General features: G+C 37.7%; 1 protein-coding gene across 10 annotated transcripts in view; it reads left to right on the forward strand.

The window, feature by feature from the left end:
• MTA3 (metastasis associated 1 family member 3) overlaps positions 1–20,429 on the forward strand; it is a 210,639-nt gene that overhangs the window by 131,362 nt on the left and 58,848 nt on the right. For all 10 annotated transcript variants that reach the window (XR_011491552.1, XM_070477493.1, XM_070477463.1 and 7 more), the window contains exons 7-8: positions 12,395–12,497; positions 15,823–15,922. Coding sequence is in view for 9 of the 10 variants with exons in the window: in XM_070477493.1 (XP_070333594.1) it covers positions 12,395–12,497; positions 15,823–15,922 (203 nt within the window). In the remaining variant the exon portion in view is untranslated. The remainder of the gene's footprint in view (positions 1–12,394; positions 12,498–15,822; positions 15,923–20,429) is intronic.

Raw genomic sequence — 20,429 nt, forward strand, 5'->3', positions numbered from 1 at the left:
TGTGCTATTTTTATTATTTGACTTTTTTTTTTAAATTTAACTGGAGGTTAATTACTTTACAATATTGTGGTGGTTTTGCCATACACTGACATGAATCAGCCATGGGTGTACATGTGTTCCCCATCCTGAACCCCCTCCCACCTCCCTCACCATCCCATCCCTCTGGGCCATCCCAGTGCACCAGCCCTGAGCACCCTCTCTCTTATTTGACTTTTTAAAATGTAGGACTGTCTGAGCTACTGATTGTGTGACTCTTTTTCTCAGTAAAAATTTGAATGTATTTTATGAAGTATAGTTGATTTACAATGTTGTATTTTTAATTTCATCTTAAAATGTGTATATATATATTTATTGAAGTATTTTAATTTTTTATTTTAATCAATCTAAAAAAATTTTGGCCACACTTTGGCTTGTGCCATCTCAGTTCCCTGATCATGGACTGAACCTGGGCCATGACAGTGAAAGCTCCGAATCCTAACCATCTGGGAATGCTCTAATTTATTTTATTTTTTTTAAAGTGTGTGATTCTGTCTTGAGCACCAGCATAAGCCTAAGTGTATAGAAAGCCTAGAAAATTTTGTGTATTGCTCATGTAAAGATAAATGCTGAAGCAAGTAATAAAGTTGAGATATTTCCAGTTATAGTGGGCAGAAAAATCAGCTCACAGAATCTCATGAGTTCCCACCTACCTGAAAAACGTTTAAATATGATATTGCCCCTGAAATGCATAAAGCTGGTTAGAGTTATGTAATTGGAAAGCATATCTACCTGGCTTAAAGTAAAAAAAAATATATTTTAAGGAAATAAAATCATGTATAAAATGCAATAGTTTATTCTACAGTATATTGTAGTGAGGATTTGAAGTTCTTGAGGGTGAGAATCTTGAGGTTCTTCTTTCAGGTAAAAGGAGTGATTCTTAACAGCTTATGGCATTCAGGGAGTTACACTGGTTATCTGTCAAAGGCATTCTATGTATTTAAAATGTGACTAAATGTTCATTAATATAATAAATCTCATAATTCATTAACAAGTATTAGTTGCCTTTAGTGTTTGTCTTGGTAGTGTTCTGGGTGGTTGGTTTACAAATATTTAGTTAATAGACCCCTTTCTCACTATACAAGGTCACCTTCAATAAGAAAGTCAGGTTGTTGTGGGTGAGATGGAAGCGAAGGGCCCACTGAGTCAATTTGAAGGCTGTATGCAGTACTTCACATCTCTTAGAATCCCATTTCTTCACTGCACAGTCAAAACCCCCAGTCTTCACAGTTAGACGTGCTTATCGTGAAGTCTTTTGGAACATAGTATTGGAAGGACCTCCACTGTTTTCCCTTTACTTTTTCTCACTTTTTTAAGTCTTAAAACTTATTTTCTTGCAAGCAATATGAATTATGATAGCAAATGTAATTATACTGGGAACAAAAAGTCTAGTAGTCCCTTAGATCACCCTTTCTAACCCTCTAGTAACCACTGTTAACTAATTTAACACGATCTCACAGACTGTTACATAAATATGTATAGACATCCATGAAATTATGTTCTGTGCAATATTCCATCATGTGATAGATCCACATTTATCTGTTTTGTGTATGTTTAAAGGTTGGGCAAATTTTCCCTCAGTTGTTCTTTAACATTTCTTGGTTGTGTGTGGGGGCTGTGGGCTATCATGTCATAGTTTTTTTCTTACTGTTGAAGTTTATCATCAATTTGTCGATTTCCTCTTTTCCAGATTTCATTAGGATTCTAATTCAAACTGTATTAATATTAACATTACTTTGGAAGATAATTGATTATTTTATAATATTTTGCAGTATATGGTTCTACTTCTGAGTTTTCTACTCTATTACTCTGATATGCTCTAATAACTCACTGTTTTAATCATAGAAGCTTTGTAGTAGTATGTGTTAATATCTGGTGAGGCTAGTTCCCCCTCTTACTTTTCCAAGCTTGAAAAAAAAAGTCTTCCTTCCTAGTTTTATGTGAGTTGCAGTTAATTCTTAAGTTAATTTAAGGAAAACAGACATTTTTATGATTTTTGAAATGTCCTTCTCTGTTGAACAGTACTTTTGGATTCGTGGAAGTCTTTTGTTTGGTTGTTTTCCTTTATTATAGATTTTATCTATTTCTTGTTAAGTTTATTTTAAAGTTTGTAACTTATTATTAGCTTTATTTGTAGGTACTCATCCTTAACAGTGAAAAACACTACTTTTTTCATCATAAATAAAAGTCACTTTGGACTCTTATTTCAACTGGAAGCATTTAACATACCCAAAATGTTTTTTTCACTTGTAATCAGACAACCAACTAGATGCAAGATTTGAAGAACACACTGTTTAAAAATATTTATTTTGGCTGTGTTGGTTCTTTTTGGGGCATGGGGGATCTTTTGTTGTGGTATGCTAGCTTTTTTCTGTTGGGGCTGCACGTGCTAAGCTCTGGATCAGATCGTGCAGGCTTTGTTGCCTCTGGGCATGTGGGATCTTAGTTCCCCGACTAGAGATCGAACCTGTGTTCCCTGCGTTGGAAGGCAGTTCCTGATCAGTGGACCATCAAGGAAGTCCTAAGAACCTTCTTTTTCTAAGTAATGTATTTTCTGAGGAGAAGGAGTTAGGTTGGCAGATAGACACACCATCAGTTAAAACATATTTGAAAAACACAGCCATTGCCATCATAGAAACTTTCATACACAGCTAGTACCTGTTTGCAGAGAAATCAAGTAGTAGAAAACATCATGTTTAAGAACAGATGTTTAGGGCTTGATGCAGTCTGTGCTTACTAATAACCGTTTTACTCGTCTTAAGTGGATATGTACAGACCAGTAGCCAGAGTCCAGTATGCATTGGCATGGGATGTAAAACTTGAATTAATATCCTAAGTAAGTGGAAGCATCAGCCCCATGCCAGAATATTTTACAGGCTTGCTTTCTTTGTGAATGTGTCCTGGTGAATTTTAAGACGTTGCTGTGGCATTTGTCTTGCTGGTGAATATTTCTTTTTTGTGGCATCAGAATTTAAAAATTCATTTATGGCTACCCACTGTCTAAGAAACTCTTAAGATCTGGAAAAATGAGTATGTAGCTTGCAAACAAAGGTAAAAGTTGCTTTTGAGATTTAAAATCTTTATTGAGTTTGAATAAATACCTAAAGAATTTTCCAAAGAAAAAAAGATGTCATATGTAATAAGTTTTGAATTATTATTTAGTTGTATTGTAACACTGGAATTTTAAGAAAGAAATTGAAAAGTATTATAACATTAAATTATTAAAGGAAAATGACTTTGGATTCACAATTTTGGGTGTAATCTGGCTGCACTGTATTTTAGCTGAATAACCTTGGGAGAATTATTTAATCTCTCCAAGTTCCCATTCCTTTTTCTAAAACACATCAGAGTGTTGTGGTGGTGAAGTGAAGTAACTCTTGTAAAGCATTTAGCACAGCGCCCGCTGCTTAGTGTTAGCTTCTATAGTTGCTTCTGCTGGGCCACCGCTGCCTCCTGCTATTAAGTGAGTAGCTCTTGTCTGTCTTTGGGAATTTAGGCTGTGTCCTTATATGCTTTTAAAACTTGAATTAACCCATATACAGTCAGTCAATAGAAAAGTATCAGTATAGTGTGGAGATTATATCAATTATCTGAGGCCTTTCCAAGCAGTTATTCTCGCAGATGAAGAGCATTTAAGAGAAAAGATGAAAATTCTACTAAAGTACCATCCTCCAGTGCAAGTAGTAGCCTCAAAGACTAGGGTGCTTTCACTGTGTTGAAAGTATATGTGTCATCTTAGAGTTACAGATGGATGAGAAATATTTTCCCCAATGTTTGTAAAAACTTGCACCCTAGATTTTATTTTCAATTTTGTTGAAACCATACACAGTGACCTCCATCTCAGTGGAGGAAGTAGAAGTCCAGGGTTTAGGGAGATAAAGGACTGACCGACCTTTGTGTTTCATACAAATGTCAGTGGAGATTTAACTGTGTTGGTATTTTTATTATGATTGTTACTTTTTTTTTTAAAGTTACCAAGTTACCAAGCTCTGGTTACCAAGTTCCTAGGTCTTTAAAGTTTTGTCCTATCTTTTCATAAATGCTATTATTTTTAAGTGTGTAATTTTGCAGAATATATTTCCTATAGTGTGGTAGATGTTAATCAACTGAAAAACATCAGACCATAATAAGTAGTGCAGGTAGATAACTGGTTGCAACTGTGTCAAAGTACTAATTTATAACCCAGGACAATTTTGTCTTCCATGGGACATGAGATGATGTCTATGATGTTTTAGACATTTTTGGTTGTCACAGTTGGAGGATGGGGAGATGCTACCAGAATCTAGTGAGTAGAGATCAGGGGTGCTGCTGAATATCTTCTAATAAACTATTATACCCACCCAACATTTATTGTTCTCCCCCCATACAGAGTTTACAGAGAAACCTTATTGTAAAGGGTTTTGGGGACATAGTGAGCACAAAATAAATGTTGGTTAATATTTACATAATTACAAAAATATTTAAATTTTCAAATATGAATTTTTATGACCTGGTTTATTTCTGTGGGTTTTGATTCTGTCTTTGTGCCAATACAACTTCGTTTGATTACTGTCGATGTAGATTATAATCCCATCCAGTTTAGATAATCTTTCATTATTTCTTCCTGTAATGATAATATTCTTTGTATACAGAGATAAATATTTGAATTATTTTATTGGTTTTCAAAACTAAACTTTGTTAAATTTAAGTTGAAATACTTGTGCAAAAGCAATAGCCTTAAGATTTTAAATTTGCCCATTCACATCCATTTTAGTTCACTGATTCTTAAAATATTGATGCTCACTCTTGCCATCTCCTGTTTGACTACTTCTAATTTACCTTGATTCATGGATCTGACATTCCAGGTTCCTATGCAATATTGTTCTGTACAGCTTCGGACTTGACTTCCATCACCAGTCACAGCCACAGCTGGGCTTTGTTTTCGCTTTGCCTCTGGGCTTCCTTGGTGGCTCAGATGGTAAAGCATCTGCCTGCAATGAGGGAGACCTGGGTTCGTTCCCCAGGCCGGGAAGATCCCCTGGAGAAGGAAATGGCAACCCATTCCAGTACTCTTGCCTGGAAAATTCCATGGATGGAGGAGCCTGGTAGGCTACAGGCCATGGGATCACAAAGAATCAGACATGACTGAGCAGCTTCACTCTGTCTCTTCATTCTTTCTGGAGTTATTTCTCCACTGATCTCCAGTAGCATACTGGGCACCTACCAACCCAGGGAGTTCCATCTTTCAGTGTCCTATCTTTTTGCCTTTTCATACGGTTCATGGGGTTCTCAAGGCAATAATACTGAAGTGGTTTGCCATTCCCTTCTCCAGTAGACTATGTGTTGTCAGAACTCTCCACCATGACCCATCCATCTTGGGTGGCCCTACATGGCCTGGCTCATAGTTTTATTGAGTTAAACAAGGCTGTGGTCCATGTGATCAGTTTGATGTTTTCTGTGATTGTGTTTTTCATTCTTTCTGCCCTCTGACTGATAAGGATAAGAGGCTTATGGAAGCTTCCTGTTGGGAGAGACTGACTGTGGGGGAAACAGTCTTGTTCTGTCTTGTTCTGATGGGTGGGGCCATGCTCATTAAATCTTTAATCCAGTTTTCTGTTGATGGGTGGGGCTGTGTTTCCTCCCTGTTGTTTGATATGAGACAGAACTGTGGTGGCGGTAATGAATATAATGGAGACCTCCTTCAAAAGGTCCTGTGCACACACTCCTGCACTCAGTGCCCCCGACCCTGCAGCAGGCCACCTCCAACCCACACCTCCCCTGGAGACTCCTGGACACTCACGGGCAAGTCTGGGTCAGTCTCTTGTGGGGTCACTGCTCCTTTCTCCTGGGTCCTGGTGTGCACCAGGTTTTGTTTGTGCCCTTGAAGAGTCTTTCCTCAGTCCTGTGTAGGTTGTGTAATCAAATCCCACTCCAAAGTCAAATTACCTGGGGGTTCTCAGTCCCTTTGCCACATCCTCAGGTTGGGGAATCTGTTGTGGGTCCTAGAACTTTCTTAACAGTGCAAGAATTTCTCTGGTATAATTGTTCTGCAGTTTGTGGGTCTTCTGCTCGGCAGCACTATGGTGGGGTTAATGGCGACCTTCTTCAAGAGGGCTTATGCCACAGGCTGTGTGACCAGGTCTCCTGCAACCAGAGCCCCGTCCCTGCCCCTGCAGCAGGCCACTGCTGACCCGTAGCTCCGCAGGAGACACTGACACACAGTTCTGGCTCTGTCTCTGTGGGTCTCTGGGTCCTGGTGCACACAAGGTTTTGTTTGAACCTCCAAGTGTCTCTGGCAGGTATGGGGTTTTGATTCTAAATGTGCTTTCACCCCTCCTACCATCTTACTGGGGCTTCTCCTTTGCCCTTGGTCGTGGGGTATCTTTTTTTGGTGGGATCCAACATTCTCCTGTTGATGGTTGTTCAGCAGTGAGTTGTAATTTTGGAGTTCTTGCAGAAGAAGATGAGTGCACATCCTTCTACTCTGCCATCTTGTCATGTGGCAAGAACAAACTGGTCATAGCAAACACCGTCTTCCAACAACACAAGAGAACACTCTACACATGGACATCACCAGATGTTCAGTACCGAAATCCGATTGATTGTATTCTTTGCAGCCAAAGATGGAGAAGCTCTGTACAGTCAGCAAAAACAAGACCAGGAGCTGACTGTGGCTCAGATCATGAACTCCTTATTGCCAAACTCAAACTTAAATAGAAGGAAGTATGGAAAACCTCTAGACCATTCAGGTATGACCTAAATAAAATCCCTTATGATTATACAGTGGAAGTGACAAATAAATTCAAGGGATTAGATCTGATAGAGTGCCTGAAGAACTATGGACGTTCATGATATTATATATGAGGCAGTGATCAAGACCATCACCAAGAAAAAGAAATGCAAAAAGGCAAAGTGGTTTTTTGAGGAGGCCTTACAAATAGCTGAGAAAAGAGGAGAAGCAAAAGGCAAAGGAGGAAAGGAAAGATATACCCATTTGAATGCAGAGTTCCAAAGAATAGCAAGGAGAGATAAGAAAGCCTTTCTCAGTGATCAGTGCAAAGAAATAGAGGAAAACAACAGAATGGGAAAGACTAGAGATCTCTTAAAAAAAAAATTAGAGACACCAAGGGAACATTTCATGGAAAGATGGGCACAATAAAGGACAGAAATGGTATGGATGTAACAGAAGCAGAAGATAAGAAGAGGTGGTGGCAAGAATACACAGAAGAACTATACCATAAAGATCTTCATGACCCAGATAACCATGATGATGTGATCACTGGACTAGAGCCAGACATTCTGGAATGCAAAGTCAAGTGGGCCTTAGGAAGCATCACTACAAACAAAGCTAGTGGAGGCAATGGAATTCCAGTTGTGCTATTTCAAATCCTAAAGATGATGCTGTGAAAGTGTTGCACTCAATATGTTAGCAAATTTGGAAAACTCAGCAGTGGCCACACTACTGGAAAAAGTCAGTTTTCATTCCAATCCCTAAGAAAGGCAATGCTAGAGAATCCTCAAACTACTGCACAATTAAACTCATCTCACACGCTAGCAAGGAATGCTCAAAATTCTCCAAGCTAGGCTTCCACAATACATGAACCATGAACTTCCAGATGTTCAAGATGGATTTAGAAAAGGCAGAGCACCCAGAGATCAAATTACAAATATCCATTGGACCATCGAAAAAGCAAGAGAGTTCCAGAAAAACATCTGCTTTATCGACTATGCCAAAGCCTTTGATTGTGTGGATCACAACAAACTGTGGAAAATTCCTAAAGAGATGGGAATACCAAACCACCTTACCTGCCTCCTGAGAAATCTGTGTGTCTGTGTGCAGATCAAGAAGCAACAGTTAGAACCAGACATGGAACAATAGAGTGGTTCCAAATCAGGAAAGGAGTACGTCAAGGCTGTATATTGTCACGCTGCTTATTTAACTTATTTGCAGAGTACATCATGAGAAATGGCAGGCTGGATGAGGCACGAGCTGGAATCAAGATTTCCTGGAGAAATATCACTAACCTCAGATACGCTGATGACACCACCCTTTTGGTAGAAAGCGAAGAAGAACTAAAGAGCCTCTTGATGAAAGTGAAAAAGGAGAGTGGAAAAGCTGGCTTAAAACTCAACATTCAGAAAACGAAGATCATGGCATCCGGTCTCATCACTTCATGGCAAATAGATGGGGAAACAGTGAAAACAGAGACTTTATTTTGGGGGGCTCCAAAATCACTGCAGATGGTGACTTCAGCCATAAAATTAAAAGACGCTTCCTCCTTGGAAGAAAAGCTATGACCAACCTAGACAGCATATTAAAAAGCAGAGACATTACTTTGCCAACAAAGGTCCGTCTAGTCAAGGCTATGGTTTTTCCAGTAGTCATGTATGAATGTGAGAGTTGGAATATAAAGAAAGCTGAGTGCTGAAGAATTGATGCTTTTGAAATGTGGTGTTGGAGAAAACTCTTGAGAATCCCTTGGTCTGCAAGAAGATCCAACCAGTTAATCCTAAAGGAAATCAGTCCTGAATGTTCATTTTAAGGACTGATGCTGAGGCTGAAACTACAATACTTTGGTCACCTGATGTGAAGAATTGACTCCTTGGAAAAGACCCTAATGTTGGAAAAGATTGAAAGCAGGAGGAGAAGGGGAGGACAGAGGATAAGATGGTTGGATGACATCGCCGACTCGATGGACATGAGTCTGAGCAAGCTCCAGGAGTTGGTGATGGAAGTCTGGTGTGCTAGAGTCCATGGGGTCTCCAAGAGGCAGACGTGATTGAGCACCTGAACTGAACTGAACTGAAGATCTTGAAATCTTCTGTATTTGTCATCCTTTATTTTCTGAAAGTCTTGTAGTTTCTCTATATAAACATGAGTGCTCAGTTGCTTCAGTAATGTCCAGCTCTTTGCAGCCCCAGGGGCCGTAGCCACCAGGCTCCTCCGCCCATGGGACTCTGCAGACGAGAATACGGGAGTGGACCATTCCCTTCTCCAGGCGGTCTCCTGGACCCAGGGTTCGAACCGTGTCTCTCATGTCTCCTGCATTGGCAGATGGGTTCTTTACCACTAGCACCACTTTCAGTTCTCTTTCTTAGCGTTTTATATTTTTGTTGCCATAATTATGTAATTTATTTATATAATTTTTTTACATTTTTGTTTTCATTCTCTTTGGAATGCCACTGATATTTATATATTCATTTTTAAAAATTTTACTTATGATTTATTTTTAAAACCTAATTTTATTGAGATATAATTGTCATATAACAGTGTATGTTTAATGTTTTCATATGATTACATTTATATAGTGCAGTTTGATTACCACCAAAGCATTAGCCATCTATCATGTCATGTAATTATTACTTCTTTTTTGTGGTGGGAGCAAAGATGTAGGCTCTTAGCAACTTTGAAGTTTATACTGATGGTAACGGGATTGCGATCTGTAATCACTGTGCCGTGCATTGCCTACTATTTTAAGTGTTTCTGCTTAAACAAAATCTCCCTATTCCCCCCCACCCCCTTTCCAGCCCCCATCACCACCATTCTACTCTGTATTTATGAGTTTGGCTTTTAAGATTCCACATAGAAGTTATGTCACACAGTATTTGTTTCTAGTAACTTTCCTTTGATGCATAACTTAAAACAGTGCCCAGAACTTTTATAATGTTAATAAAAATGGTGATAAATGGCATCTGAGTTTCTGAATTGAATATAATATATTCTTATGGTTGTTGTAGAGAAAATGAATTATATTTAGAACGAAGACTATCTAATTGTCCATCAAAGGATCTGTAAGATGCTATCTTCATACAGCCTTCTTTCTTCCAGTCTTTGAAGAACATTTTGTTCTCTTTGGGGGCATACTTAAGAAGTAGTTTGTCATTACTTTCTAGAAATCTTAAACTATAGTTGAAGGGTTAGAGCAAACCTTTAAAATCATCGCTGAATCTATATTTTTTCAAAATTATGAAGAGGAACATATGAAGCAAAAAATAGGATGCTATATGTAATTAATTGGTAAATATAGTTTGTAGGAATTCACAGATTAGAGAGATCTTCATAGGTGAATGTGGGACCAGAGCAGATTGAAATTGTCCAGATTATCATAAATGGAGGAAGAAAGTGAGATTATTGTAGTGACTGGAATGAACATGACCAGAGTATATAATTCATCTTGGTTCTGTTTTTGGCTTTTAGTACATTCCCCAAGACCATTCTCCAGATTGCTGTTAGCTTTGTTGAGTATTTGGTTATAAGATTCTAGAGCTTCTTAAAAGATTTTCCCTTGTGAAAAGGGATTAAACTGATATAAATATTATGTGATGAATCCAAAATGGGGAATTCTCTAGAGTGACTTTAAATAGAACATTCTGTATTTGTTGTTGTTGTTGTTTTTGTTCCCATCCCATGGTGTTGTATGTTTCAGTTGTTAGTAGAAAAACACTCAAGAGTGTTTTATTATTGTTTATAGCAATTTTATTTAGAATTCTTATACTGAATTCTCTTTATTATGTATGCTACAAAATGTATGGATAGGATTGAAGTTTATCAATTTAACCAACTTGAATTTGAAAAGTCAGTGTCAGTTTTATTAGCCTTACATCCGGGGATATATAATAGAAGGGGCTTAATATTGAATATCATCTTCATTTCATTTTGTATTATTTGAAAATATAGATTACAAATGTAGATTTAATTTTTTTTTTTTACTGTTCATCTTACTTACAAGTGTGTTTCTTGAAGACACAGGGAAGTACAATTGCTTCATTTTTCTTTCAAAAGTTTCGTGTTTACAGACTTTTGGGTTTGTAACTGGTTTTTTAAAATGAATCAGTTAAATGTTGTGACTGAGCATGTGTTGTAAGGAAAAACAATGAAAACCAGAATCCTTTTAAACACCTTAGATGTCTTTGGACTAGTATTCACTCTGGTCTGTTTGCCCTCCTTTTTGTTGGTGGTGGCTGTTTTCTCTCTGGTTACCTACCTGCCTTTGCAGAGGGAGCAAGATGGACAGGCCCACCCCGCCCCCTGGCCCTGAGGGCAGTGGCTGTAATTAGTAGACTGCAGATGGTTGGGCTGGGGATTCTGCGGCCCCCTTCTCCTTTTGAACCTCAGCTCCTGCTTCCTCCCGGCCTAGGAGGGAACACATCATAAGCCCATAGCCTGGATTCATCAGTCACCAGGGGCTGTTCAGCCTCACAGTCTGTCATTCATCGCAAGTCACTCTGCTTGAGATTAAGATGCCGTGATCAAAACCAAAACAAAGCCCGGACCAGTCCCTAGCCTGATAGGAAAGTCATAGCTGTAAATTAGAATCCAAGTTGCCTGCCATGTCCATTACTATCCTTTGTCCTAAGATGAAATCTTGCATGATGGTCTATCTCCTTGTGACACACTCCTAAAAGAAAGCATCTTGTATTAGCCTCAGTCTTCTCCTCAGTCTCTTTATTGTTTCCTTCTCTCTGTTAATGCCAACACTGTCTATGTAATTCTCAAGGCTGGAAACCTTCCCGTTATACCAGTCTGTCATTGATATCCCTAAATATCCTCTCTAGGCTCTTTATTATCCCTGTCAATACCTTGTCTCTCTGTCTACATCACATGTCTCTGTAGAGCAGATTACTCCATTGCTAAGTGTAAGATGTGAAATTTGGTTCTCGTTCTGACGCTCTCCTGCTAACAAGGCAAGGGCATCGTATTACTTCCAGACAGACATCTATTCGGAAACCCTGTGTAGCATCTTCAGTAGTATTTTTATATCCCACTTCTTAACAGCTGTCTCTTCTCTGATACATGCACTCCTGACAAAGTTTGCTACTTTCCTACCACATCCTAAAACCCCACGACTTTGTTCCTATTCTCATTTACTTTCAGTTCTCTCCCCCTGCCAGTGCATCCACACCTTTCAGTTTTTTAGCAGGAATGCCACCTCCTGCATGACATCATTCCCTAGCTATCCTGAAATGATTTCTGTCCTCTTCAGGATCTTGCAGTCATATGTGTATGTCTCTGTGACACCGGTTCCTATTCGTTTGCATCATAGTTCTTTACGAGTAAGTTTTACCATCGTTTGAATGTCTTGCAAGAGAGCTTTCTTCTGTGTCTCTATCTCCTTTAGCAAGGCTTGGAGCCTCACACATGTGAATACTCAGGAAAAGACATGTTAATGACTAAGTGAAGACATCACATGGGTAGTTTGGTTGTGTTATCAACATTCTCTTTACAGAGTGTTCTACATCTGCTATCTGAAGAAATGTACACAAACCATGAACATTTACCTTACAGTTGTAAAGTCGTGGTGACCACAATCATCAATCATATGTGACAGTGTATGTGCCTTGTGAGTAACAAGACTCCCTTTTCTTTCTTCTTGGACAGGAGAATCAGATGAGAGAGAACAGTCAAAATTGGAAGTAAAGGTTTGGGACCCAAATAGCCCACTTACAGACCGACAGATTGACCAATTTTTAGTTGTAGCCCGGTGAGTATGGCGCTGTTGAGTCAAGATATATATACACACACACTCACGTATGTTATATTTGTCATATGAAAGAATTCATAGAAGATTTGTGAGTTTTCCTTTGCGTTCTGCTTTTTTTCATTGGTTGTATTCTTCTGTGTAAGAAAGCCTAATATGTATCACACTACTTCCTAAATACTGTGATTTATTTATTTAAATAATATTGATTTATTGGCATTCGTTTTTGCTTTAAAAATGAAAATAGATTAATTTTTATTAAGAAAATAAATGCTCCTTGTAAAAATTTCAGCACTGCAAAAAATCATAAAGAAGAAATTCAAAGCTGAAATCCCGTATCTTTAACTAAAGTAGTGATCTCCTTTAAGCCCGAGAGGGACTGCTGCTGCTGCGGCTAAGTCACTTTAGTCGTGTCCGACTGTGCGACCCCATAGACGGCAGCCCACCAGGCTCCCCCGTCCCTGGGATTTCCAGGCAAGGACACTGGAGTGGGTTGCCATTTCCTTCTCCACATGAGGGACTCTTCAGGTGTAAATAATAATGTGCCCCTCTGATTACAACCACATGTGAGTAAGGTCGGTTGCCAGGTGTAAGGCTTTCCTTAGGAGTTCTAAGTCCGGCTCCTTGACTGTCTTGTGTGCCCCCTGCCCCTTTTCTTGAGAAAAGAATGGGACAGAAGTCTAGTTTTTTTGTTTTGTTTTTTAGAAGTTTAGTTTTATTTTCTCAATTATAAAAGTAAATGATATTTTTGAAGGAATTGCTGCAAAACAGAAGTAAAAGATATTATCATAGCATTGTCAAAGCAAAAAAATTGGAAAAAACCTAAAAGTACATCAGTAAGCAGTTGATGAGTGAGTTGAGGTTTATTTAGTAATGGAGTATTTACAACAATTAAAATAAATTTAATTTACAGAGATTAAAAGAATGAAATAGGGCTATACATAGCAGAGATAAACCTCAAAAATAGTGTTGAATAAAGAAAATGTATGATCAACTGATAAAAATAGTTTACAGTGGGAACTTCCCTGGTGGTCCAGTGTTTAAGACTTTGCCTTCCAATGAAGGGGGGTATGGGTTCAAACCCTAGTTGGGGAGTTAAGATCCCACATGCCTGTCACCAAAAAATCAGAAGCAATATTGTAACAAATTCAATAAAGACTTTAAAAAAAGAAAAAGTTTACAATATGCAAACAATGTCTTATTATTTCATTAATGGGCTTATGTATGCACATGCATATTATGTATGCATGTATGAGTTCTGGGAATGTATATGGGGGCTCTAATGAAATTTATAATATTTATTTCCTTAAAGAATGAACCAGATATAGCAAAATATTATCTTTTTAGCTTAGTTTTTGATTTATTTATTTTATTGGAATATGTTTGATTTACAATAGTATATTAGTTTCAGGTGTACAACATAGTGTTTCAGTATTTTTATAGATTATATTCCATCTAAAGTTATTACAGAGTAATGGCTGTATTTCCCTGTGCTGTACAGTATATATTTATTGCTTCATACATGGCAAAATATTAGAATGAGGTAGATCTGGACATAATTATAATCATCTCCATTATATTCTCTAATTTTTTGTTGAATGTTTGTCATAATGCAAAGGACAGAAGCCCTTAGCCCATCCTTTGTACTGTTCATAGTGTTGATCACCATGGAAGTTATGCACTGTTATCTGTGGCTAGGCATTCAGACTCCAGAGCCCAGATGCCTAGCCACTAACTGATTAGATGAAGAGACTTGGTTGGTGTACGTTGCTGGGGAGGAGCCAATCAGTGAAATAGATGAGACTGAAATGAAGATTTGGGACTGAATCATTGGTGGAATCGCTGGCCTGGAGTCTCCAGACAGGTTACCTGGATTTTGGTTTATTTAGTAGGCTTTGCAGTTTCAGATTTGATTTTTATTGTTCTTTCCTTTTCCTGATTGCCAAGGGCCATGTTTTCTTTTTTCTTGAAGCCAGCATGAGAGGCACCAAGGAAATACTCCCCGTATCTTTTTCAAGTTTTGTTTAAAAAAAAAAAAATTAAGTACAAATTAAGACCTAGTTAAGCACCACTGCACATTCCAGTGTCAAGCATTGGTGAAGAGGTGGGGCAACCAGTACCCATATATCCTATTGGTTGTAGCACAAGTTGGTACAGCTCCTCTGGAAAACTGTTTGCTATCATCTAACACACACATCCCTAAAGTTTCAGTCCTAAATATATACCCAGCAGAAATGCATACATCTGTGTGCCAAAATATATGTATAAAGATGGCAGCAGTGGCACTATCCATAGTAGCCCCAGACTGGAAACAAATGTTCATCGACAGGAGGGTTGGGGTGGGACACCACGCCAAGTAATGCTCCACAGCAAGGAAGACGAATGAACACAGCTACAGCAGGCAGCACGGGTGAACCCACAAACATGGTTTTGAACAAAAGAAGCTGGTTATGAAGAGTGCACAGTGCATGATTCTGTTTAAGTTCTCTCTTGAGCAAAACTTACCTTGGGTGTTAGAATCTGGGATTGCTCCCCTTGGGGACGCGTGGTGACTGGGAAGGAACACAGTCACCTGAGTACTGTCAGGATCCAAGTCTTGACCTGCATGCTGCTGACATGGATGCATTGACTTTGTGGTAACGAAAGAGTGGTACGATGTGTGCTTTTTGCATATGTTTTATATTTTAATTAAAACCTTAAAAAAAAATCTTCCTCAGCTAACATGTTAAAGCGTAGACAATAAGCAGGAAATCTTCTCTTCATGTTTTATTTCTTGAAGTTAGAGTTCTCTATATATGGAAAAGCCTTCTAAATCATTAAATTTAAATCAGTATTGTGATAATTGTTTTTCTTTCCTTAAATGGAAATCTGTTACATATTCCTTAAAGGAATGTGTAACTACAGTTGTAATAGGTTGCTACAGTTGGTGATATCTCATTTCAAGGGAAAAACATTACTGGAATGTCACCATTTGGGCTAAAAAGGTGGCCACAACTTGCTTTACAGTAATAGTCAAATTCTGTATCTAATGTATTTCTCATTTTTGAAACACAGATGGTTAAGTACATGAAATTTCACTATAGATCTTTCCCTTTTTAATGCCACACAAGCTTCTTAATTTAATTATAATGACCTATATATATAGTGAATTGGCTTGTCATTTCTAAAATTGTAAAGAAAATACTTTTTATCTGATATTTGAATCTTAAACATCAAAGAACTTGTTTGACTTTTACAATTGTTCGTTTACTACCCAGATTTCTTTTTTCCCAAGATAAAAGAACAACAGTGCCTTAATCTTTCCTCTTTGTTGTTATGGTTTATCCAGTGCTGTTGGGACGTTTGCCCGAGCCCTTGATTGTAGCAGTTCTGTAAGGCAGCCTAGTTTGCATATGAGTGCAGCTGCAGCTTCTCGAGACATCACCCTGGTAAGATGCTGTTTGAAATTTGGGGCTTATTATTTCTTCTGCTGCTTGTTTAATGTAAAAGCTGATATAGCAATGTTATAGACCTGAGAACTTCCCGGCTCTAAGGCCTGCTGTTAGGTTGATTTGGCTTGGCTGGTAAGTTAACTGGGCTGTCTCATTTCTAAGTCACCCCCTTATGTTTGAGCTGAGACAAGCAAGAATGACTATTCACTGAGTGGGTACAAAATGATTAAAAAAAAAAAAAAAACAACATTGTGGAGAAAACAGTTCAGTATTCTGATCCAGCTGCCTTGACTTTTGTGCTTTTTTCATGCACTGTGTCTGTGTACGTAAATGGCTGTAGCTCACATGTAGGCTTTACAATTTAAGTGAAAGGGACTGTTTCTTGAAACCATTGTTATAGGAATCCTTTTGTTGCGTCGTTATTTAGTATCAGTATTTAAAGGGTTTTTTTTTTTTTTTTGGTCTGTTCATTAGCAAAAAGTTCTGTTTTCCCAAATTATTTCATTATATTATGGTTGCTTTCTTTTAAGACTATTTCCTTTCTTCCCTTGCTGATCAAATGAGGCTTTCCACATTGGGTTTACACCACGGATGCCTGCTGTGTCTGAAGCTTGGCCCTTGCTTCTTGCTCTGCATCCTCCAGCAAAGCAGACCTGCATACTTTTGCCTGTTGAACTGCCTTACTGTATTGATTTCCACACCCTCTGAGATAGGCATGGTATGACACTCATGTTATTAGTACAGATGGGAAAACTGAGGTTTGACAAGGTTAAGTAGTTTGATATTCGTTACAGATAATAAAAGTTAGCATTTTAGTAAATCCATGGCTGATTCATGTCAATGAATGGCAAAAACCACTACAATATTGTAAGATAATTAGCCTCCAACTAATAAAAATAAATGAAAAAATAAAAAAAAGAAGACACACAAAAAAAGTTAGCATTTTGTTTTCTGATGGAGTACAATGACAGGTTTTATTGCTTTATACTCCAATTTCAAATGTTTTACACAAGATATTTATCATGATAATATAAAAACTTGTACTAGAATGTGCGACAAATTTGTTTCTTACAAAGCTTTCTTGTATTTTTGTACAATTAGAGGTGTAAACATTAATAGTCTATAGTCTTTAAGGAACCTTTTTCTTTATCCTTTCTCAAAGACTAGAGTATTGTTTATAGAAAAGAGTTTTGTTATCTTGTTTCTACATTAATTTTTTATGAAAATTTAGGGGTTTCAAGATAGGTTTGTATTTTGGTTGCTTAGCACTTTTAGATGCAAAAGTATATGTGTGAGTTTGTGTGAATCAGAACCACATGGAATCTAATCACTATCTGTACACATAAAATTTTCCCCAATTCTAAAATTAATTATTCTTATTATGAAAAAATTCAAAAATAAAGTACAGCAGCAACCAAAAAAAAAAAGTTTTGTCCTCATTACCCAAAGTAGAATATTCTTATCATTTTGTTATGTTTCCTTTCTGCCACTTTCTATGCATTGTAAACAATATACTAGCAAATTACAGAATAGCACAGAGGATAAAATAATAATAAAATACCATGCAATGCCACCTAAAGCAGAGGTTAGCATTTTATCAGTTCTTTGCAGTAAACCATTTTTCTACCACTATCAGTCAGTTCAGTCGCTCAGTTGTGTCCAACTCTTTGCAACCCCAGGACTGCAGCATGCCAGGCCTCCCTGTCCATCACTAACTCCTGGAGCTTGCTGAAACTCATGTCCATTGAGTTGGTGATGCCATCCAACCATCTCATCCTCTGTCCTCCCCTTCTCCTCCTGCCCTCAATCCTTCCCAGCATCAGGGTCTTTTCCAATGAGCCATTCCACCACTATATTATTGATGAAGTCTCTAATATTCTCTCCCTAATGTTATTCCCCATCCTCTCTCTGTACCTCTGACCCTGATCATCACTGCCTCCCGAGAAGAGGCTGTATCAAGTGTACTGCGTATCTAGTCCTGTTTTTCTAGTTGTGCTATGTATTGATGTTTCCGAAAACAACATAAACATTGTCTTACAGGTGTTTACATTTACTTTGTTACATTTTGCTATTTGTTTATTGGTGAGATGGCGCCATGTTAATAAATATGTACCTCCTTCACTCACTTTTACTGGTTGGTAATACTTGTAGTATACTTTCACAGAATACTGCTCCATATTATGTATGTATTCTTTTACCAATCAGTGAACATCTGGAGTGCTTTAAAAGCATTTTCCCTTTGCTATTACCCATGACTCTGCATTGGGAATTCTAACACATGTCCTTTCTGAGCATGTGTGCCAGGTTTCTAGGCTGTAATTAGAATTGGAATAATTATTCATAGTGATTCATAGGATAGTGCTCATTTTCAGTTTGACCACATGCATCAAAATTATTCTATATGCCATACTAGAAATTTATAATCCTATAAGCAGTTAATGACTGTACTTCTTTCTACCTCCATTTCCTTACATTGTCTTCAACGCTTGGACACTTGGTATGTTCAGACTAAAATTTTTTACTAATCTCACAGTATTTTATTTTAATTTATATTTCCCTGAGTACTTAATGAGGCTTAGCATGTTTTCATATTGACTCTCCAGATTTTTTTCTTTTTTGTATTTTAGATAAATGTATCCTTTGTCCATTCTTCACTTATATTATTGTTCTGTTTTTTTATAATAGTTTTGAAGTTTTTTTCATGTGCAAGACAAAATACATTTGGAGTTTATGTTTTTAAGAATGAAGTGAGGTAGCAGTCTCATTTTTTTCTCCACATGGAAAATTAATTATTCCAGCATCTTTTATTGAATTTGTTGTTGCCTCAGAATTTTGTAATGCCTCTTCTATCTTATTTCATGATCCTAAAAATGCTTAGGATTCTTAATCTGGTCTCTTGTTTCATTGACCTATTTGTCCCTGTGAAAGCACCATATTATAATAAATTTTGATACTGATAATAAGTTCCACATGACTTTGTTTTTAACGTAAGAGTTGAAGTCATTTAAAAAAAGTGTTTTATACTGTGCCTCCCCTCTACCTCATGTTTTTCCTAACACTGTAACATAACACTGTTTCATATAAGAATCTGCAAGTATTTTTTCTAATGTTGCATGATTTTGCCTTGTATAGAGAAACTGTCACTTATGTAGTCAGTCTCTTGTGATTTGACAATGTTCTTTTAATGGTTCCCAGATTATTGGGGGGGAGGGGTTGCTATCCTTGTTGTAATCCAGCAAATTCCCTCTACACTGAGGAGTGAGACTACAAAGCCAGTTCCTGAGATGGGACAGGGCTCTTGTGACGAGACAGCTGGGGCTGGGATTTGCCTTAAGTTCAGTCTGACAGGTGAAGAGCAGGTGTGTGGGCTCTTGGCTCACAGCTGCGGCGACTCTCTGCTTCCCACTGCTGGTAACTAGTGGGACAACGGATGAATTTCTTTTAGAAGAGGGCAGTATTTGTTTTTGTTCAGTTGAAGGCCATTGTAAAAAGAAACACTTTAAAGGGGATACAATCTTTATATCTTAATTAGTTTAACTATTTGGTGTGTGTGTGTGGTGTGTGTGTGTGTGTGTGTGTGGTGGTTTTTTTTTTAATACTTGCATATTGCACGCCATCTAGGTAGGTACTTTCACACCCTCCAGTTGTTATCATCTCTTCTGTTTTTATTTTGTTTAGTATTTAGCACTTTGGAGTCACTTTTTGATTACATTATTATCTTAAATTATGTGTTGTATTATAATTTTTTTAAGCATCAGTATGCTCAGAGGAAATTGGGTTTGTATACAGCTTGTTTGTACAGCTGGTTTAAGAGACAGGATCTGGAACTTGACTCCTGAGGAGTTCTCTCCATCAGATTACCTCTTCTGGTTTGTTCTTGTTAGTGTAGCTTGAGTTTAAACATCATGGTTGTCTGTCTTGGATCAGGCAATGCTGAAGACTGGTTTTTTTTTTGTCTACAACATTTATGTGTCTTGGTTTCCTGCTCTACCTAGTCTAGGTTCAACTTCACTTGGACTTTCTGTATGTTCTTGTGTTGAGATTGTATTACTTTCAGTTGCATAAAATTGACATCTTTTTAGAAGTCTTGAAAGCAGGGTGAAGTTACTGCCTCTTGTTATTTCAGAGGCCATGCCTTCACCTTTAATCCTGTTTGCCCAGTGGTGTCTGGACCTACTACTTGATGCTAAAATATGAGATCTTAAGGCATTTCTATAAAAATGAATGGCAGTGGTTTAAAATTAATATTATGTTGATAAAAGAGTTTTGCAGATTGTTTCCAAGAATAATGTGCAAAAGGTTGCTAAGTTGTTTTGTGCCATTAAATGAAAATGGCTTCATCATTTAGTTGAATTTGAAGATTTGGATTCTCGTTTTGCTTTTGTTGTTCACAGACCCACAGGTTAGTACTTTCTCTATCAGGTGACCAGAGCATGGATCTGGAGGGCACAGAGAAGGGCTGGGTTGTGGAGCTGCTGCAACCTAGGTTCCCTGTTGGGGTGAT

Source organism: Odocoileus virginianus, chromosome 2 (assembly GCF_023699985.2).
Source record: "Odocoileus virginianus isolate 20LAN1187 ecotype Illinois chromosome 2, Ovbor_1.2, whole genome shotgun sequence".
NCBI lineage: Eukaryota > Metazoa > Chordata > Mammalia > Artiodactyla > Cervidae > Odocoileus > Odocoileus virginianus.